The sequence below is a fragment of the Cryptosporidium muris genome, genomic scaffold, assembly GCF_000006515.1.
Source record: "Cryptosporidium muris RN66 scf_1106632373433 genomic scaffold, whole genome shotgun sequence".
Classification (NCBI taxonomy): Eukaryota; Apicomplexa; class Conoidasida; order Eucoccidiorida; family Cryptosporidiidae; genus Cryptosporidium; species Cryptosporidium muris.
Window position 1 is genome coordinate 59630 of NW_002196580.1, and position 21825 is coordinate 81454.

General features: G+C 30.6%; 9 protein-coding genes across 9 annotated transcripts, besides 6 other annotated features; 5 read left to right on the top strand and 4 right to left on the bottom strand.

Annotated features, from left to right (window-relative positions):
* The first annotated feature begins 315 nt into the window (after positions 1-315).
* Positions 316-344: a sequence feature (AT_rich).
* A 470-nt stretch (positions 345-814) lies between these two features.
* Positions 815-835: a sequence feature (AT_rich).
* Positions 836-1000: 165 nt separating this feature from the next.
* CMU_031170 (uncharacterized protein) lies at positions 1001-3325 on the top strand (the record flags this gene model as incomplete). The annotated part of the gene is made up of 1 exon (XM_002142289.1): positions 1001-3325. The coding sequence occupies one exon, from the start codon at positions 1001-1003 to the stop codon at positions 3323-3325; it is 2325 nt and encodes a 774-aa protein (XP_002142325.1).
* A 168-nt stretch (positions 3326-3493) lies between these two features.
* On the bottom strand, positions 3494-5146 carry CMU_031180 (uncharacterized protein; the record flags this gene model as incomplete). Its single annotated transcript, XM_002142290.1, has 1 exon — positions 3494-5146. One exon carries the CDS (start codon positions 5144-5146, stop codon positions 3494-3496), a length of 1653 nt encoding a protein of 550 aa, XP_002142326.1.
* A 521-nt stretch (positions 5147-5667) lies between these two features.
* On the bottom strand, positions 5668-9531 carry CMU_031190 (Sec7 domain-containing protein; the record flags this gene model as incomplete). Its single annotated transcript, XM_002142291.1, has 1 exon — positions 5668-9531. The coding sequence occupies one exon, from the start codon at positions 9529-9531 to the stop codon at positions 5668-5670; it is 3864 nt and encodes a 1287-aa protein (XP_002142327.1).
* Positions 7209-7230: a sequence feature (AT_rich).
* Positions 9532-9840: 309 nt separating the features above from the next.
* On the bottom strand, positions 9841-11154 carry CMU_031200 (Rad9 family protein; the record flags this gene model as incomplete). The annotated part of the gene is made up of 1 exon (XM_002142292.1): positions 9841-11154. One exon carries the CDS (start codon positions 11152-11154, stop codon positions 9841-9843), a length of 1314 nt encoding a protein of 437 aa, XP_002142328.1.
* A 461-nt stretch (positions 11155-11615) lies between these two features.
* CMU_031210 (uncharacterized protein) lies at positions 11616-13754 on the top strand (the record flags this gene model as incomplete). The annotated part of the gene is made up of 1 exon (XM_002142293.1): positions 11616-13754. One exon carries the CDS (start codon positions 11616-11618, stop codon positions 13752-13754), a length of 2139 nt encoding a protein of 712 aa, XP_002142329.1.
* A 312-nt stretch (positions 13755-14066) lies between these two features.
* Positions 14067-14091: a microsatellite.
* A 246-nt stretch (positions 14092-14337) lies between these two features.
* On the bottom strand, positions 14338-14938 carry CMU_031220 (uncharacterized protein; the record flags this gene model as incomplete). Its single annotated transcript, XM_002142294.1, has 2 exons — positions 14338-14827; positions 14895-14938. 2 exons carry the CDS (start codon positions 14936-14938, stop codon positions 14338-14340), a joined length of 534 nt encoding a protein of 177 aa, XP_002142330.1.
* A 605-nt stretch (positions 14939-15543) lies between these two features.
* CMU_031230 (uncharacterized protein) lies at positions 15544-17832 on the top strand (the record flags this gene model as incomplete). The annotated part of the gene is made up of 1 exon (XM_002142295.1): positions 15544-17832. One exon carries the CDS (start codon positions 15544-15546, stop codon positions 17830-17832), a length of 2289 nt encoding a protein of 762 aa, XP_002142331.1.
* Positions 15973-16018: a sequence feature (AT_rich).
* Positions 17833-18224: 392 nt separating the features above from the next.
* On the top strand, positions 18225-18662 carry CMU_031240 (40S ribosomal protein S15, putative; the record flags this gene model as incomplete). Its single annotated transcript, XM_002142296.1, has 1 exon — positions 18225-18662. The coding sequence occupies one exon, from the start codon at positions 18225-18227 to the stop codon at positions 18660-18662; it is 438 nt and encodes a 145-aa protein (XP_002142332.1).
* A 575-nt stretch (positions 18663-19237) lies between these two features.
* Positions 19238-21663, top strand: CMU_031250 (60S ribosomal protein L4, putative). The gene is made up of 4 exons (XM_002142297.1): positions 19238-19601; positions 19799-19885; positions 20198-20458; positions 20653-21663. The coding sequence occupies exons 1-4, from the start codon at positions 19424-19426 to the stop codon at positions 21294-21296; spliced, it is 1170 nt and encodes a 389-aa protein (XP_002142333.1). The 5' UTR covers positions 19238-19423; the 3' UTR covers positions 21297-21663.
* Positions 21630-21698: a sequence feature (AT_rich).
* The last annotated feature ends 127 nt before the right edge of the window (positions 21699-21825 follow it).

Sequence of the window (21825 nt, forward strand, 5' to 3'; positions counted from 1 at the left end):
AAATATCTATAAATTTCCACTATAATACTATATGTACCTTCAAAAAAAAAAAAAAAAAATCTCTAAATTGGTACTGTTGAAACTGCAACTCTAGTCTGAGTTATACATTAATAAATCCAAGAAAACCTTACTTTTCTCTCCTACCCCACGAAAACTTTGAGCTATCCAACCTAACTTTTTGAATAGTTATACTATCTAATTAATCTACGTATATTGTTAAGATGTGACCGCACGTATGGTATACCGCAAGTAGTTGTAGTGCATCAATTAATAGATAGAAATTTTATAGAGAGATGGTGTGTATACGTCCATGCCTTTTTTTATAATAAAATATTTATAAATAAGTATATGGAAGAAATCTTTTATACATATTTCTACACTTTCCCTTATCTTCTAATATAAAGGCTTTCAATAATTTCTGTAGATTCGTTGTTAAGTTTTAGAAATTATGATACCTTTATCTTTACTACTTGTAATTATTATCCATTACATAACCACTCCTCATTATTAGATATATCTTTACTATATATGAAAGATAATGATAATACTTTTCTTTTTCTTATAAAGTTCCTTATCATATTTATAGGGGAATAAGTAAATTCTAAAATAAAAAGTATTTCGTTAGTAAATAGGTTAATTACTAATGCACCGCCTAGATTCCAAGACGTTTAAATTGAAGTCTCTTTTCTTTATATTTTGCCATAGTAATCTGTTAATGGAGAGAATTATCATATAATACTTGTTGATTATTTAGAAAATGTATTGATATATGGTACATATAATTATGTAGATATATATTATACATAATTTCTCCTATTTTTTTTTTTTAAAAAAAGGTAATTTTTGGTGAATACCCTTATTGACAAATATGGCGCCACAATTTCTTAGGGGCAACTGTGCAAAATTCATGTGGTATAATACTTAAAATTTGGAAATATTTTAAAATAGAGAATATAATAGAAGTGATATGATAGGACTATATAAATAAAGGTGGGGTGATATGGAATTATCAGATGCAAATGACAAGGAACAATCTAAGTATTATTCAGAATGTGAACATTTGGACAAGAACAACATTATAGGGATAGATATGCTTTGGATAATATGTAAGACAATATTAATTTCCAAAGGAGTATTTAATAATATCTGGTATATTGAGATATATAGGGATAATGACGATTTATTATGGTCTGGTGTAGTAACTGCAGTATTTTCAGATATTATGCTAAGCTCCTTTGAGAAGATGAATGATAAGACTTATAAACTAGAGATGAAGGTTTTTCATAAGAAATTTACTTTATGTTCAGAGAAATTTTTGTCTATTTTCTCATCTCTAGCTATATGGAAATCTTTGTTTTTATTACTAAACTACTCAACATATATAATGAGAAGGCGTGAGATATTGTACTCCAATCATGTTGATGAGTACATGAAAATATACCTTCATATAGAACAAGTTTCTACAAGAGATAAGAGTGAGTTAGATAGATTAGATAGAGAATATATAGCAGAGAGGCAAGAAGGCAGTACAGAAAATAAAAGGGTTGAGCTAATGAAACTAATTGCAAATGGCATTCATTTCACTTTTAGCAAATGTTCTAAATCTATAAATGATTACTCTTTTACTAATATTTCATATATAAATCCATTTACATGGTTTTGTTTAATTCCACTTTCTTTACTATTTCATTGGTGGAAATATGAAAAGTTTACTTTGATTTTATTAGAGTATTTAGCAGAATGTTGGCCTGAAATAATTTTTAACGTAGATTCAAAGAATAATGATATTGGAATGTTCGAGTTTAACAATGCCATTATGATACATTTACCCGTTGTGTATCAAGAGTATTTGGCTGAATTATTGAATTCAACTCCAAGTGGAAGGCAATTAATGGCATCTTATATTGCTAAATTAGGTGTTAGTATTTTGAGTGGTACTTCAAATACAGAGATAGGGGGTAATAATATGAATAGTTTAAATATAGAAGTAGAAAAGCAAGCTAAAATGCTATGCAATAGTAGTAAGCAGAAATCTAGACAATTGGTAGGTGGCATACCAAATTATATGAAGCCAACAAGATTAACAGAACTAAGAAGAATGCATATAGAGAATATGAAGGCTAATGCACAATATTCACAGGTAAAGTTATCTAATATGCAAAAAACAAATTTAAGAAATACTTCAGATAAAGAATTTAATACAGGTGATAAAGAACAGAGATCAATTAAAGAATATAATGAGAATAAAGAGGTGAACTGTAATTTAAAGAAAAATGAAGTTTTAGATAATGGATCTAATTTAGATATCTCTGATATCTCAAGTAATAAATTGGATAAATTAGAAGTGAAAAATAATGAAAACCTAAGCATTGAAATGAATAAGGGATCTAACCCTAAAATAACTATGAATAAAGATCAGGCTTTGAATAAAAATTCGGATGTGACTACTGATATTACAAATAATAATAAAATGGAGGACTTAGAAACAGTTGTAGGTATTGAACTTATAAGGGCAAATAAAGATAATTTATCTTTGCAGGATAGTAATTCAACTGATATGAAGCTTTTATTATATAATACGACAGCTAGAGATGATACAACTACTAATAAGCCAAATTCAAGTACTTTTAATAATAAAGATATAAGTAAATTTTGTAATTACTCAATTCATGACCAGTTAAATGAACAAGTTTTGAATACTGTAAAGGAAATAGAACAATTAAACTATGAGGAATATATACTAGATATTAATGAAACATCAACTTGTGCTCCTGACCATATTTTAAGTGATTTAACTAAGGATACAGATAATAAATATGGTTTAAATTCTAATGGAGATACTGAGTTTGATATTAGTAATAACTTAGTGGATGATTTTCAAGAAAAAAGTAGTTTTATTAATAATCAAGAGTATTTAAAACAGGAAAGAGAAAACACTTGTAAAGATCCCTTCGATTGGTATTGTACTCCAGTTACAGAACCTGATAATTATACTAAAGATAGTCCTGATGATATTGAAGATACTCCACCTGATTATTATATGGTTAAACTTGAATCTGAAACTAACAATATAAATCCTCCTAAGTCCCAAAAGGATGATAAAAATAATATGAAATTAAATATATCACATCAAAAAGTACGAGGTAACTTCGATATTTCTAATATATCTGAGTTAGAAATGGATAATTCGGGGAATTTAGAATTTAATCCATATGAATTAGATAATTTGAGAGAGATTGAAAGTATTTTAGATGCTGAAATCGAACAGTTACAAGCTGAAGAAGATGACTTGGTATTAAATACAATTAAAGCTATTAAATATTGAAGTTTATATGTATTATGAATTCAGTATTTATATTCTGTACTTCTTAGGATTCTAAAGTTTTCTATTCCGTAGGATCTTTAAATTTACAAGTATATATTTGCACTTCGAAGTTGAAAATTATGTACTCTAATTCAGAATTTAAGCCCTAATCAACTAGCTAGATTCATATTATTTCACTCTATCTAAAATAAATGGGACAGAAGGTGATATATCGGGGGTAAATATTTTATCACGTATATTATATTTTATTTTAGGAAGTTGAGGTAGTATTACAAAGCCATTAGAGTCAAGTTCAAAGTCTTTATTTGGAGCTTTAGGTTTACGAGATTTAGAGGTTCTAATTGGATCCCAAGGTGAAGGCATTAGGAAATCCCCAACATCTGGAAGTGGAGTCTTGTTGCCATTATTTGCAGCATGTAAAGTTTCTCTATAAAATTTATAGAGATGTAGGCGATCATCTACCATTACAGAGGATAGGAAATCTTTTTCAAATCTTCGATCTCTTCTGTACCTATAATAATATAAATCCACTATATCTTGAATTGATAATCTCTTTACTGTCCTTAGATCTACGCTTTTCAGGTATTCAATTTGATTTGGGGATAATTCTCTAGGTTGCATATTGCCCCAGCAATAAAAAGGTGAGTCCCTATTGAAGATTTCATCATTTGGGACAAATGGGCCTAAATTACCTAATGGAATTGGATCTGGTTCTAATATACCTATTGAGCTCAATTGTTGTTTAGTTAATGGAAGTTCAGAATAAAAGAGCATATCACACTCCATACATTGTAATATTACAGTATTAGTAGGTATTTCTACAGATACAACAGGAAATGCTGGAAGGTCACATAAAGAAAAATGATCATAGTCCTGTAGACTCCCCTGAATATCCTTGGAGTCAAAGTCAAAAAGATTAGCAATATACATACAGGTACTAGCTAAAAATTTCCCAGTGTATTCAATAGATTCAATAGCTCCCTTGATATTCTTACAAGGACTTCTAATTGTTTTTAAAGGCTCTTTGAATAGATTGCATTGAGTATCTTTGAATTCTTTTACTGGTGCCTTTATTTGTTCAGTTGGAGTATATTTTGGACTTGTATTCCAACAATCAACCAATAAGTTAGGGCAACTTTTTGGACTTGAGGGCTTAGTGCCAGAATCAAAAGAATTGATTTTCCATTTTATTGGTTTTATCGTATTGACTGCTGTTGTATTTACCACTTTCATTGGCTTTGCTTTTACCTCGGAGTTCAACCCTTTTTTCAACAATTCCACTTTATTTCCTGGCTTTTGTTTGTGTCTCCACAAATCTAATTCCTCATTATTATTAACTTCAACATTAATACTTTCATTCTCACCCAGTACCCAAGATCTATTTCTATATAAATCTGCAAAGCGATTAGGAGATATCTTCATATTAGGTGACATACATGGTGTCAAACAACAGACTGAGGAAATTGAATTTGGGGACTCAATTTTCAGAGGACTTGATGTCATATAATTTGGGGTCAAAGGTGTCATTGTAGATGCTGGAGATAATGGTTTGCTTGGAATATTCCAATCGTCATTGCAATTAAAAGATTTACTACGTATAGATGGCAATAACAATGAATTAGCTATATTAATTTTGTCACTATTATACATTGCTGTCCTATAAAGTGGAGCTCCTGTTGTTCTATGTACAGGAGAGTATTTCTTCACAGGGGTCTTATCCTCTTCTTCATAATATGGCACTTTATCCTTAATCTTTACTTCCGTACCAAATCCTGTTTTTAGATTAAGAGATACCGGACTTTGAAGTTGTGAATTAGTCATAGTTGTATTGCTACAAACATCCAGTTTCCTGATATTATAATAGTAAAAAAAAAAAAGGGTTTTGTCAAAAATTACTTTCCAAGTTATCCCCTAGTTATATCTACTTACAAATACTATCTTTTCAGATTTATTTAACGGAATTCCTGAGACTGCACTTTCCATGTATCTAAAATCAATACCCGATATCTCACAATATGTCTCATATCAGGCGCCATGTCAATGCAGCAAGTTCTTAATGTAGCAAAATTTTATAGATGTGTTTTCGAATTATTGATATTGGCACAAAACATCCGAAGTGACAATTACATTACAATATGTTATATATAAATGAACATAGCAATATTTGGAGATACAGACAAAATCTTCGTTTCTACTTTTTCACATAAATGAATAAATAAAAACTTATAAGTATATATATCATTATGTTCAATATTAATTTAAGATCATATATACAGTAAAATAATTCATACAAGATTGACATTCCAAGTTGATAATAATTCACTCTATGAGCTAGTTCAATACTATAGTAGTTCTTCAAGTAGATCTGCCTTTTGTTTAGATAGCTTCTGAGCAGTTAACCAATATCCAAATTTATTCGATATTAATCCATTAAACTGTTCCAATGCAGAATTAAATCTTTTTAAGTCAAAAGTCTTGGGAACTCCATGAAGAATAGAGATACATCCTTCAAATGATGTCATGACAAGTTTATGCTCATGATATTTGAGGATAGCAATAGCAACTTGGAATGCAAATGGTTCACCAAAAAGAAATAGAGAATCCCATACTTTAGGTATAATCTGAATTGGTAAACAGTTAGAAAACATAGATGTAAACCAAGACATCAAATAAGTATCAGATGTGATACTAAGGACATCAAAGTGATGAGCTAAGGATGGCATTATTTCTCTAAATAATGAATCAAAGAAATCTAGTCTCATCTTTACATTTCTTCTATTTAAAAGAAAAAAATCAAGGAAGTATCCACTATGAAGAAGATTAGCAAAAGATATAAATGCCTCATATAAGCTATTATTAAATAATAGGAGTATCACTGCAATATTTCCCATACCTTCTACATATCCAATATCTGGTCTATATGCAATAAAACATTCAACAAGTATTTTAGTTCCTTCACTTATTTTATATAGATCTGTAGGATAGCTATCAGATACAGGGTTTGTTTGGGATTCAAAATTTTCCTTATAGTTTTTGTATGAATTTGAATCTACACTTAAAGTGTTCGTGTCCCATACTCTCTTTCCAAGAATGGTGCCAACACCAATATAATGATTCTGAATAGATGGAAACACATTAACAATATCTCTATGAAATCTTTTTACATGGATTTCAAAAGAAGCTTGTAAAGGTCCTACATTATTCTCAATATTGTCATTTTGATCACAAGAGGATGAACTATTATTATTAGATGATGAGTTCATATTTGAATGTATTTCATTATCTACTATTCCATTTACAATATTGATTTGGTTTTGTGATACTTTTCTTCTTTGTTCTAACAAGTTCTGAAATATATACAGATTTATTTGTAAGATATTTCCTATAGCAATAGACCATAAAATACCTCTATATGTATGAGGGAGGTTATTAGTCCAAAGATACAAGATAAGATGGGAGATTGGAGCTTGATAATTAATTGGACGTTCTGTAATATTATTAAAGAACTGTAAATTCCAAATATTATTTAGTTCCTGTTGTTCATGGATAGATCTAGAGTACTTTTTAAAAACATTTCTTTTCTTGAACCAAGACTTCCCAAATTTTATTAAGCCCCTATTTTGTACTCTAGATTCTGGATCATAAATATTAGTCTTATAATTTGTGTTAACAATACTTAGATCATTTCCAAAAAATTTTCCACTTTTTCCTCTTTTATTTTTTAAGTAAGATAATTGGGATTCTCCACAAGTAGCATGGAGTTGAGAGATTATGTAATGATTATTTATATCTGTATTGTTTTGATGATTTAAGTTAGAGCTTGTCAAAGGCATAGCAAATGAATTTTCATCTTGTCCTGTCTGAGGGGTGACATCACTAGTGGAATTTAATTTATTATTATTAAACCAAGTCTGATTAGGGCCAACATAAGAGTGATGACTCCAATGGTTCTCCCATCTTAAAAAAATACCATGATACCATACTCTCAGTAATCCATTCTCAATACCTCTATCTTGATCTTGCGTAAGTTTAATGTCACCTTGTTCAATATTACTAACAGTATCACATATATTTTTTGTTTCAGAATCTTCTAAATCAGTATAAGGACAAGAGGTTGCAGAAGTCCTTGATACAGAGTTCTGAACTCCACATCTATTAATTTTATTCGAACTGGTATTACCAGTACTATCTGAAATTTCCTGATTTTTAAGTATTATCTGATGAAAAAATCTTGTCCACATTAAAAGTGATGGATAAGTTGAATCTATAGTACATAGGTCGATAGTTTCACCTGATTTAGTAATTATAGAGAAGCATCTAGATTCCATATCATTTTGGAGCTTTCTACTATATCTCTGGAAGGATATAGATCCAGAAATGCTTACATTTATATCTGCAATATGTTCAAGTAATACATAATGCATATCTGAATTATCTAAATGTAATAGTTTCTGTACTTTCTTCTTAAAAAGTGATTTAGAGGATTTGTCAGGTACTAAAGATGTATTTTGTTGTGGTAATGATGAGTTAGAGACAACAATATTCGGATTAAAAAAACTTGCAGAATTTCTCCGAATACGTTTCCAACAAAAGAATTTTTCATCAGAAGATATCCAAGCAACTATAATAATTGGTTTGTTGCGTCTATGATATTTCCTAAATATAGATCCCTTCTGTAACAATACAGGATGAATTGATGATATTTGCTTAGATCTCAAAACTTTTGGATCTCTTGCTAAACGACCATATATCTTCTCTGATGGTGACAAAAATGGTCTGAATTCATTTTCTAAAACTCTATCATACATTGTTTCCAATTGAGCTGTAGTTACTGGCAAGCTAGAATGAGTGCACATAGAAGCAAAATCACGTTTTGTCATCTTTGTTCTAACATGAGGATTATGAAGGGATGTATTCAACATAACCAAAGCATAACATAAAGTATGAATTTGATCAGATGTAAATAGACTATTAGGATTATCGCGTATATAACTCACTGAAAATCTTTCAAGAATTCTATATACCATCTGAGATTCTCCAGGAAGAAAAAAACGAGATAAAAAGTAACGAAGAGCTACATCTGGTTCTAGAGAACTTGTATTGAACAAATGTACATAATTATTTAGTATACTCAAAGACAAATTTGAATGTCCTCCAAGCAATTCTCCAACCTTCCTTTTATCCAAAAAATCTGTATGTAACAAAAAATTTGCAATATACAAAGGATCATTTTCAATCAGCTTATTTTCAATCATATAAAGGATTCCTTCTTCAGGAGTATTGTTAAAAATCAAGACTCCCTGTTCCAGTAATTCCATTAAATGTATTTCTTCCTTCAAAATATCCATATGGCATTGTCCTTGTGAAATATATAATTGTGAAAGCTGGATGTCACGTCCATTGATATGTTTATTATAGTTTGGATTCCCATAATTATTTCTTCCATAAGCAAGTGACCATGGTGTTGATTTAGCAGTTCCAATTGCAAAAGATGTTGATGAAGAATGGGTAGAGACTGCACATCTCTCTCCAACAACTGTACTTGTACAGTCAGTAAAGTTCTCTTCATTCCTTTGGTGCTTCCTATTAGATTTATTTATAGTATCACTTTGAACCTTTTCTAGTGTTGTAATTTGATTATCTTTGCCTCTAATAGTTTCAATAGAGCTAAAGTGTACATTCCTCATATAACAACTTGACTTATTATCATCTCTTGAAGTATTACTTATTGACTGTCCTTTATAATTTATAGTTGGATCTTTACAATTGCCTTCAGAAGATACAGATGGAGAATTTACTTGAAATGAACAAGTTCTGGGACTACTCTGATTGTTTAGGCTAGATTCACTCACATCTATATAGTCAGAGCTACTTCCTGCTGTTCCGTTGCGTGAAGCCTTATTAGATCTTCTAGAAGCAAGTAAAATCTGCCGTATCTTTTTTGCAGAGAAAGATGGTATAAGGCGTGTTGATCCCCCTAATCCTCCACTACTACCTGGCCAGTCTTCATGAGATATTCGTTTTACAGGGAGGCTTACACTACTATTATTGCTAGTACAGCAGCAAGTGCTACTTGGTGGTCTGACAGATACTCCATTTACAAATATAAAGTCATCTACTTGTTTACCACTCTTAGAGAATTCATACTCCTTTTTGTATCCTATATGATCATCTAAGTTTACACCATTGTTCCCATAACCTGACATATTCGGATATACTTAAAGTTTACAATGCTGCATTCTTTATTGTAGAAGTGGGAAGTTTCCATAAAATCGAATCTCCAATAAGCAGACAAACCCGCCTAATACGACTCCAAGTAAGATAAATGTATCTGGATTTCTGTGGCCAAGTTGTCACTTTCTTTTCTTCTTTTTTTCTTTTTAAAGAAAAAAAGAACCTAAAGTTACTATTAAGGGAGGGGAATGTGAATTATCTTAGTACAAATAGAAACGACATTATACAAGTGAAAATCAAAGATATCAAGATTCATTATGCAATCTATAAACGAATCTAGATTACCATATTATAGAGGATAGCCAGTCATCCTGTACTACCCCTTTATCACATGGTGGGATTGGGACTTCTTGTGAGATATCCACACTAAACTTTTCTGCAGATGTATTATCTAAAGATTGTATATCAAATAAATGAAGACTCATAAATCCTGTGGTCATTTCATTAGTTGTCACTTCATATTTCTCCGGTGCAACTTGATTTACTATTTCTAGGAGATCTTTATTTGTAGAATTACATTCTTGAATTTGTTGATCTCGATTAGACTTAATAGTGAAAGTATTCAATTCATTCACAGGACTTATTCTTGGAGATGTTAATTCAAGATTACATATATTAGCTGTATTATTAACTAAAGTAGTTGACATTAAAAATACAGCCGAAAATCCATTAAGAGTCTGAGTTTTAGTTAAGTAGTCTTCATCTATAGTTTCTAAGTAAGAATTTCGTAGTGGATCTTCCCAATAGTATTCGAAAGGAATACTTGAATATTGTATACAATGAGAATCTATATTAGCTCTTTGACCAATAGTAATAATCATTGGGAGCCCAGGAGATCTTAATGTTATAAATAGAGGCAATTGGCATGTCTCTGCAAGCGCTATAATAACCTTGAATTCTCTAGAATTAAAAGTAAAGGAATTGTTCATTAGAATGTCATTGCAAATATATATAGTGTCAATCTGCTCATTTTTAACTTGAATGTCCTGATAAGCTGCTGCTGAACTAGCTGCAATACTATTCTCATTAAATGATATTGGACTTATTTTAAAACTTATCTGAGATTCTGCTGGTGATAGCATGAGAGTCATATGAGATTCTCTTACTTCTATATAATTTAGTACATCTTTAAGTAATCCAGGAGATATCCCCAGTGCATGCCTTCTGAGCCAAGTTACATTTTGGTGAAGTAGTATTCTATCACTAGAACTTACTACAGAATAGATTACATGATGTCTATTTATACCATTTTTTCCTATTAAATCAATTCTTAAAGCGTTATCATCACCTTCTATGGTTCTTATGGTAACATGGGAAGTTTTCATCCATTGCATATTACTAAATGCATTCAGTAGTGGAGATATACGGAAGACTTTTTCAAATATCTCATTTTCATCTGCTTGAAATTTATCAAATAAATAAGCAGCAAAACAAAACTGAAAGCATGAAGTTAATCCACCCATTGGTAAACAATAAAACATGATATATTCTGAGTTTATACGGATAAGTAAGTCCTGACATTTGAAACCCTTTGCTAAACACCATAGACAACGATGGATCTGCTTCGCAACTATATAGTTGCTTTCTATTTCCATTTATTAAAGATTATAAATAGTATAAGATATAACTCCAAGTTTCTGATAAAGGAGAATATTGAGCATTTGACAATTTATAAATTAAGGAGACTTTTTTACATAAACCTTTAGACCAAGTAAAGAAGTCATATAATATCCAAATATTTCCTCAGAATATCTAAGCATAGAGCTTGAATAGTGTTAAATAATTATGTTTGGAGTTTTTTCAGACTTATCCCTATTGTAACCAATAAAAGGAAATGTATACCTGTATTTTCGTGGGGTTTACGCGCTAATGTGTACCCCACGGTAATGCTGTTTTTGTTTTTTCTTTTAGGAGAGGCTTGCATAGCTTTGCATAGTTTTTTTCTTAGATATAATACTTAAAGAATTTGATATATTTACTGAGGAATTAAGATAAATATTAGAAGTAGGGACTTTGTAGCTTAATTGTACTTAATTCTAAATCTGACCTTTTGAAGATGGACCCGGAAAGTACACATTTTCAAAGGGTAGAAAGTGGCTTTAAGAAGTTATTGAACTCTATGGAGATAGCTAAAGTGAATAGTATAAAGCGGCTGGAGAAAATTACAGAAAAATTAACTGAAAATATACCTTTATGTATTGAGAAGATAAGAAACAGTGATGGCAAATTTGATTATACAATTGCAGATATAGATCTTCCAGATATTATTATAGAACCAAATGATGAATATATGGAACATTTACTTAAGGAGTGTTATATGGATATTATATGTTCTGGAATTACTGGTTATATTGAAGATGCTAAAAGTACTGAGACAGTTGCTATTGATGATACAAGTTGTAATGATGAGACTGTAAATATAGAGAAATTATTTTGTAATAAAGCAATGGAATTGGAAAAGAATAATGGGAACATTCAGGTAGATGATTATCATTTTAGTCCTAATGTTAAACCTACTAAGGATGAAGTTGGTTTTGTTGCTAGTATGAAGAGATTATGGGAAAATAAAACCCCAAAGGTAAGGAATTTATGGCAAGATAAGAAAGATTCATTGATTAATAATGATGATAAAACACTGCCAAATAAACTAGTAAAAGTTGATATTTCACCACTTTATATTGGAGGGAACATGAGTAATATAATGAGCAATACAAATAACTATTTTGATGTTAATATACAAGATAATAAGGATAAAGAATATATGGATGATATTGAAGATAATATTGAGGATGATGGGAGAGGATTTCAATCTGAACAATCAAGTATAGTAAAGTCTATTTGTTCAGTATCTTGTGATAGGGACGTAACATCTCCGGGGTACACAAACGTATTGACTACAGAGCTGTCACCAGCACAAAGTCCTCCTTTATTAGTAATGACTCCTGAAACACCAGTTCCATTAGTGAAATCTATCCCTTCTACTTCTCAAAGAACTATACAAGTCTTAGATTCATCTGCAAAGACAGAATGTAAGGTTAATACAATAGAAGATACTAATAAGTCTATAGAGTCTTCAAATTTAGTAAATGAGGATTCTCCTCTCCCTCCTCGTCCAATTCGTAGACTAACCAATGATCAGATATCTTCTCAAGAAGAAAAAGTAATAGAAAATATGACAGGCAATTTAACAGAAAATGAAGCAAGACAATCTTCTCAATACGCAGGTTGTGATATTATATTGCGTGATAAATCTATACAAGGTGAGAAAACACCTGTTTTATCCACTATTTCTGAGGAATGTTCTAGAGATACAAAGGAAGATATAAAAGTAGAAGATTCTGACGTTAATAATAGTATTGGATTTTTACGCCCAGAAAGGATTAGTTACGTTAAGAGAAGTGGATTGAGATCAATGTTACATCATTCAGCTCAACGAATAAATTTAGAGAATAACAGTTCTACATTGACAAATTCTGAGAATTTATCTAGGAATTCAATAAGTTGTCTAGTAAAAACTCCACCTAATTATAAAGGAATGAGTAATATGAAGATTAAAAGAACAGGAGATAGTCCATGTAGGCGTTATCACAAAAGATTGAAATTAATTTCTCAAAAGAATATTGAGGAAAATTATGAATTGACAGATAGTGAAGATGATGAGAAGAAAAGTAACGGTAAGACTACAAACAAATGTCCAAAGAAAGTTCCTATATGGGCAAGAAGTGTTAATTGGATACCACAAATACAAAAACAAAGGCACATTGATCCATTTAGTATATTTGGTGATTCATGTATGTTTATGGATTTGGAAGATGTATTTCAAAGAACATGGTATATATCTACTGTAGCACGTGACAATAGGATTAAAGCATGGCAAAGTGACCGTGTTTCATCTTTAAACTGGAGTGATGATTCACTAACCTCTGATGAATTGAAGAGATACAAACTCCAAATGGGTTTTTATATTGATAAATCTAATGAAGTCTATGTAACAGAACCTTGTTATACCCCTTCTCCTAACCCTACTACAAAAGGGGCTTGGAACCATATAAATAAACAAAGGATTACAAATGGAGGTACTACTGTTATTAGGAAGGCACTAAATTTATCTATTCATCGTAAAAGCAACAAACACTTGACTACACAGATAAATTATGTACCTCAAAATTCTTCATTTATGCAACAGCAACTATAAATATTTTTTTTTTAGGTTCCCCTTGGCTTGTATATTTCTGTTTCAACATTGCTATAAGAACAATAACCTTATGGATATCCAGGATTTCAATGAAATAACTGAAAATTGGATAATCTAAGGAAAAAAGTATATATAAAACTTACTTGAACCTCCTGGAATTAATTCTATTATATTTTGGCTATCTGCATCTAGTTGCTTTGTAGTCATACATTTCTTTATAGAATCCTAGAAGGTAAGAAATGAGATATTTAAAGGATTATATAAAATATGATCATTTGTGAAGTTTTAATATTAATTTTCTTTTTACATGTAATATATATATATATATATATTATATTTCAAGATTTAGTCTTGTATTCTTATAAAACTTACTAAAATTACTACTTCACCAGTATCCACTTTCACTCCTGCTTTCTGAATTGTTATACACTTCTTACTTATAGAACATAAAAATCTAAAGTAGTCCGAATTAGATCATTATTCTAATCTTATTTTTAGAATATAAACCGAAAGTTAGAGTGTAGGTTTATATTGATTACTAGCAGTTTCATCTAGTAATATGGAATTAATTTCTCTGTTATATTTACCTGCTATGTTCTTTGTCACTTGGACATTCATATTCTGGTATTAAAGTTATTAAGTCTTTTATTCTTATTGGTTTAGAAGTGACTGGACATAACAGTTGGAGTTTGCTTTTTTCACTTTGTATTAATTTCTTTGTATCTTTAATATCCTTCAAATCTACTGTTCTGGGCATCCAAAAACATTCCTGTTTATTATTTTGGTCTATATCTGCTTTTAAATTATGTGCTGGGTATATAGCACTTAAACATTGATTTTGAGCACTATTCTTAAGTTGATGTTCATTGCTATTACATTCTTCACTTTTAAAGTAAGTTCTAGAACCTGACTGAATTCTTAATTTCTTCTCATACTTTAATTTCTGTTTCAAAAAATTGTTCATTATACAACTACGGCAAAATAAATGGCCTTGTTTTGTACATAATGGATCTATTGCAGTTCTAAAACATAGCCAACACTGCTCAAATCTTCTTTGGGAGGAAGCTCCTAATCTTTTTTCAAATAAAAATATTTAGATTATGGAAGTTAAAAAAAAGTTGATAAAATGAATGTACCTACCTAAACTTTTTAGTTCCTTCATCTACATTTATTCCAAAATTCATTGTATACATTAAGTAGTAATGATATTGTATAATATTAACTTATATAAAATATACAAAGACATACCCTTAATTTTCTGACGTTCCCAATATGTAAATATAGAACTTGCAGTGTTATTCTTACTATGTCTTGTCATAGATATATAAGAGACTTCTTGTTGGATTAAAATACTGTACAAATTGAAATTACCTTTACATTAGCGCTAGTTGGTCTTAAATGGTACACAAATTTATTATTAATTCTTTTAAAAAGTTGTTTCTAGTTCTTATTGTTGTTTCCTATATAGAAATGGTATATATAAAGCTAATTTTTAATATTTTAAGCTACTAAAGATTCTTATTTTTTAATGTATAAATTTGAATTATTTTGTAGGTGCAAATATTATAGTGTACAAAAAAGACTACATATTGATCTTTTAATATAAATAAAGTCTATATTGTAGCTTTAAATATGCAATATGAGATATTAACTTCTTGTAGTTATATAGTAAGATTAGATTTAGGGAAGGTAAATAAAATACCTTAGATATAATCACAATTTATTCTAATACCATATACGCGCGTGATAATAACAAACCACGTATTATTAGATTGGGATTGACAAAACTATGGTTCTAAAGCTGATACTAGCCTTGCTATTCCATTTTACTATAGCAAGTGAAAATATAAGTGATCTATATGAAAAAAAAGAATACGAATTAGTATATAATGAGCTAATTAGCTGTGGGTTCAAAGAATCTTGGTGTGTTCAAATACTTGGTGATATGTACTTTATGGGACATTATGTGGAACAAAATATTGCGCATGCTATAGCTTTATGGAAAGTATCTGCAGATTTAGGTAGTGCTGATGGACAGTTTAACTTAGGTTTAGCATATCTCTTGTATCCTTTAATGCCTTCTTTAGAGTGCAAGTTCTCTAATTTTGAACAAGAATATAATTTTGAAACTCAGACAACAAATACTCAGTTTACAGATTCTATACCTTGTGAAATATACCCATATTCAAGTAGTGAAGCTCCTGAAGTGTTAAAAAGGTATTTATTTATTTTAAAAAATAAGAAATTAAAAAAAAATAATATAACTTCTTCTTCTCAGCTATCAAATTTATATATGTATAGTTCATCTTTGGCAGGTCATCCAGGGGCACAATTAGCAATGGGATATAGACATGAATATGGATATGGAACTTATAAGTCTTGTAATGCAGCATCACTAAATTATTTAGAAGTGGCAAGAAGTTCAATTTCTATTCATACAGATGGTTTACCACCGATAACAGAGTTAATAAGATTGACTATTCCTCAATGGGAATCTATAAGGTTTACAAGTATAGGCACAAATCAGAACCGTGAGGATCTAGCTGTACATTTGGCAGAGAAAGGTAATCCTGCTATACAAACTGCTTTGGCTAAACGATATCTATTAGGTGTTGATGGGTTTTCTCAAAATGTGGAAATGGCCTATAAATTTTTACGAAAAGTAGTTGAAACAGCTCAAAGTAAAGTTAATGTAGCTATTGATCCAGTAACAGCCTCAATTTATGGTGAAGCACTGAGTCTACTTGGGTATATTTATGCCTTAGGATTGGGTATTAATAGAGATCTGAACATAGCAGCAGAATATTTTTCAGCTTCTGCCTTCTTATATGAAGATCCTGGAGGTCATAATGGAATGGGTTATATTTATTTGCATGGAACTGATTCATATGGTAAGAATCCTAGATTAGCTTTTCATCACTTTAATGAAAGTGCTCATCACTTGTTTGCGGATGCTCAGTTTAACTTAGCTTCTATGTATCTTACTGGAATTGGGACTACTCAATCTTATACAAGTGCCCTAATTTGGTATAGTAGAGCTTTAGAACAAGGTCATGTACCTGCAGCCTATGCTCTTGCACAGTTACACTTGAATGGAATTGGGACTATAAAAGATTGTAATTTGGCTATTGACTTTTTAAGGATTGTGTTGAATAAATCTCCATGGATTACTAATCTTGTTGAATTTACAAACAAATTACTAGATTCAAAAGATCGAAGTGATATCAATATGCTTATTTTTTCATTAATGAAATTGTCAGTGGCAGGGCATGATTCTTCAATAGCTAATTTAGCTTTACTCCTACACAATGATATATCTAGACAATATTATTGGGGAACTGACCTTTGGCCATTTACTGAATATATTTATTCAAAAAATAGTACTTTGAATGATACTAAAGTAATGAATACAGCTGGAATTTCAAGCTTTATTCAATCAAGTATATTTAAATTTTTCATGGGGACATCACAACAAAACTTTCATTCTTCTTCATGGTATTTTCCACAGTTGTTTTTGGAGTTTTCTATAGATAAAGATAATATTGCTTCAGTAGTTCGCTATGGCGATTATGCATACTTTGGTAGAGGTATAACAACAATATTTGATGAATATGATTCAAATGATCAAAGTATTACACGTGGATGGATAAGAAATATTACTATTCGTGCTAAAGTAAATACTATCCCAAACTATAAAAAAGCTTCATATATATATAGAATATCAGCAAATACTATACCACGTTCAAGATGGATGCTTTCTCATATATCTGAAGCTAACTTTAATCTTGGCTACATGTATCAATTTGGAATAGGTTTGAAACAAGATTTTTTGATGGCATCTTCTTTTTATAAAAAAATGGAGGCTACTAGGAACATTGGAAAGATAGGTATTCCTCTTAAGAATACATTGATATTCTTTATAAAGATACATGAATTTACTCAGTCATATGACAAAACACTATATTTCTTGTGTGAAGATCCAAGTATTCGGCGTATTTTTTTATTATCAGTAACACTAGCTTTAGCAATAATATTTAGATTTGCATTACACAAATCAACGACTTATTCATCTACTTAAGGTATATGAACATATTTTTATGTGAAACATGACATTTCATTATTGTATTTATTTATTTAAGAGAAAATTTGTTGAATACTTAGGATTTAGTACTTTCACATGTACTAGAGGCATTTAAACTGCTGGCTCTATTAGCGCCTGTGTGTGAGACAGGTACCGGGTATTTTAGTAGCTGTACGTATGGAATAGATTAAATTTTGTCTCTTAGTAGTCTATTAACTATGATACTTGAAGCAATATAATATTGAATATATATTAGAGTTTAGCTAATAATTGCGGAAAAAAAAGTTTATTAGACGTGCCTGAATCTCCATTTTGGTAGTTACTGAAAAGCTCTTGATCCTAAATTTCACTGCTGAAGTAATAATAAAATTAAGTAAAGGAATAAAGAAATGACTGAAGTAGAGCAGAAGAAGAGAACCTTTAGAACATATACTTATAGAGGTGTAGACTTGGATAAGCTATTAACAATGAAACTAGACGAAGTTGTTAGCTTACTTCCTGCTCGTAAGAGACGTAAAATTGCAAGGGGTTGTTTGAATAGGAAGACAGCAGCATTTCTTGCTAAGCTACGAAAATCTAAAGCTGAATGCCCAATGGGTGAAAAGCCTGTTGCAGTACGTACTCACTTACGTAATATGGTTATTTTACCAGAAATGGTTGGATCTGTTGCTGGTGTCTACAATGGTAAGACCTATGTTACAGTTGAGATAAAACCAGAAATGATTGGGATGTATCTGGGTGAATTTTCAATAACATACAAACCAGTACGTCATGGTAAACCAGGTGTTGGTGCAACAAGTTCGTCACGCTTTATCCCTCTAAAGTAAATTGTAGTACTAAGTATGAAGGTCTAACTGTAGTAGATATTTCAGCAATTACTTTCTGTGTATATGGAAAATTATATATAGGCTTTTTATTGGTGATATTAGATATTAAGTAGAATTACTAAGTAAATCTTTAATCTGAAATATCTATATACAATGTGCCTTATTGCATAATTCAGCGTCTACTTGGTCCTAATTAGTTTTCTTAAAGTTATCTTTAGATTTTACTACATAGGGTATACATAGCTCCGCTAGAAATTTTAAGTCTCTTCTAAAATGAATATTTACTAATTTAACTAATATCACATTATGTAAGTACGCTTCTAAATTTGGTGTTATATCTCTTGAGTTCTATTACTAGTTATTTGTTGTATTTATTCCCATATTGTTATTACCTTTTATTCACTATATTTAGTTGCTATATCTAGAGTTTTATTTTTTCATTGGATTTCTATTAAATTTAGAGATGTTGAGATGTGATTTACCGCTAATATATAATATTACTTAGGCGAGACACCGCGGTGTGCATTTGTTACTATTTAACTACTGTTAGTATATTCTGGTACTAGTGCATATATGTAGACAAAACTGACCATTTATAAAATACCCTTGTCTTAAAATTTTTATCAGCGGAATTAAGTAAAGAAACTACTATACTGAGTGATCCATAGATCAGCTAGATAACAATTTAGAAATTACATTTGGCAAAATCTATAATAGTTATTTTAAGTTCAAGTACTACTTTGGGAATTTAAATAAAGGAAATGACTGCAGCAAGACCAGTTGTCAGTATTTATTCAATAAAAGACTCTTCAAGAGCTACTTCAAGTATGCCATTACCTACAGTATTCATTTCACCCTTACGTCCTGATTTGGTTCGCTATGTATTTACAAATATGTCAAAGAATAAAAGACAGGCCTATGGTGTTTCTACTAATGCAGGTATGTTTTTAACAAATAGCAAATTGAATATGTGATGACAAATCTTGATAGGGACATCTGAAGTTATATTGATGCAAAGGGAAATGTGATCTAGGTTTACTACTTCATATATCCCTAAAGATAGTATATTCTGATTATATTTCAATTCTCCATAAATTACAATCATTACCTAATATTATTAAACTGAAAATTTACAGGTCATCAACATTCTGCTGAATCATGGGGTACTGGTAGAGCCGTTGCACGTATCCCTCGTGTATCTGCATCAGGCACTAGTCGTTCAGGTATGTTTACTAAGGTGAAGTAGTTGAGATCATTGGATTATACAACTTATAAGAATGAATTAGAGTCAATGATGTATATGATGTCGTGCACCACACTGAAATATATGTAAATATATACTGTGGATAAAACGATAATATTACTATCAATCTTTGTATTGATAACCTGAATAAGACTCTGTAGTTCAATGTTTCATATCAATTAACATTGACTTTCCATTTCTTTATGTGTATATACCAATTATATAATGGTCTTGACTTAATTACTGTTATTTATATTGAACAATTCCTAAATATAATCTTGAATCCCTATAGGTCAGGGTGCTTTTGGTAATATGTGTCGTGGTGGTCATATGTTCAACCCAAATAAGACATATCGCAGATTCCACAGAAAGACAAATACTAATGAGAAACGTCATGCAGTGGCATCAGCATTGGCTGCAACTGGCTGTCCAGCTTTAGTTATGGCTAGAGGTCACAGAATTAATGAACTACCTGAACTTCCATTGGTTGTGTCAGATGATGTTGAATCTGTAACCAAAACTAGCTCAGCTGTCGAATTTTTCAACAGATTTGGTAAGTATAATTAGATTGAATGCATTGGATGGGCAAGTTTAATGTGGGATGAACAGGAAGTCACCCAGCTCATACTGAGCTTATTAAGCATTGTTGACAAATCTTCCATTTAAATGTCTGATATTTGTCTTTCCACAATCCCCTATTTACATTTATCCTATTTGGGATTAACTTAAATAACCTTTTTTTTGCAGGTTTTGAGGAAGAAATGAAACGTGTGGATTCATCAATTGCTATTAGATGTGGTAAGGGTAAGATGCGTAATAGGAGAAGAGTATGTGCTAGAGGTCCTTTGGTTATATATGCAGTAGATAAAGGCATTACTAGAGCCATGAGGAATATTCCTGGTGTTGAGACCTGTAATGTGGAGTCTCTGAACTTATTGAAATTAGCTCCAGGTGGTACATTTGGAAGATTAACAATATTTACCGTTAGTGCAATGAAGAAACTCCAAGAAATATATGGTAGCTATGCATCAGGCTCATCATCGAAAGTTGGATATACCCTCCCACGTTGCCCAATGTCAAACCCAGATATTAGTCGTATCCTGAACTCTTCAGAAGTCCAGTCAGTACTTAGACCTGCTAAGATGCTATGCAGCTCTATGAATAGATCTAAGACCAAGAAAAATCCACTGAAGAATCTTTCTATAAGGGCTAGATTAAACCCAGCATACCCTGGCCTTAGGAAGAATGCTATATTAGCTCAAATTCCTGGGACAAGAAGAAATATCACCTTAAAACTTCAAAAACAGCGAAATCGTGCTCTAAAAAAGACCATAAAGAAATCTCAGCTAGCCCTTGCTGCAAAGACACTATCTGGTCCCAATCAAAACTAACTTGGTGAAATTTTACTAGAATATTTTAGAGTTCTGGAGTGATGTTAATTTTTGTTTCTCCTTAGTTATATAAAACTACACTTTTAAACCTGTTGATAAATCTATATTAGGATTATGAATGATTACCAACTTCCCAAGTTTCTCTGTCATCTTTGATAGCTCCTCAATTAATAATTGTCTGAAGTAATGAAATAGAAGTCAATTAGATATTGAGGGAATTTCTTGTAATCTATTGGAATTAAAATTAAGTTTTGTACTGAGCTGTGAGGAGTATCAGTATCTTAACTTATTATTTACATGAAATGTAATCAAAGATAATAAGATGTCGTTTTGTATTATAAATTCAAATTTGTAATTTACTAAAAATTCAACTTAAAATTAAGTTTTTATATTTTTTATTTAGTAGTTGCACTTTATATTACTAACAATATTGCAGTATTGGACATCTTGACTCCCGATTACATTGTTATGTAGCATCTCTAAATTCCAAATATTACAAAATTTCTTATTATTCAGTTTAGTTTAGTCA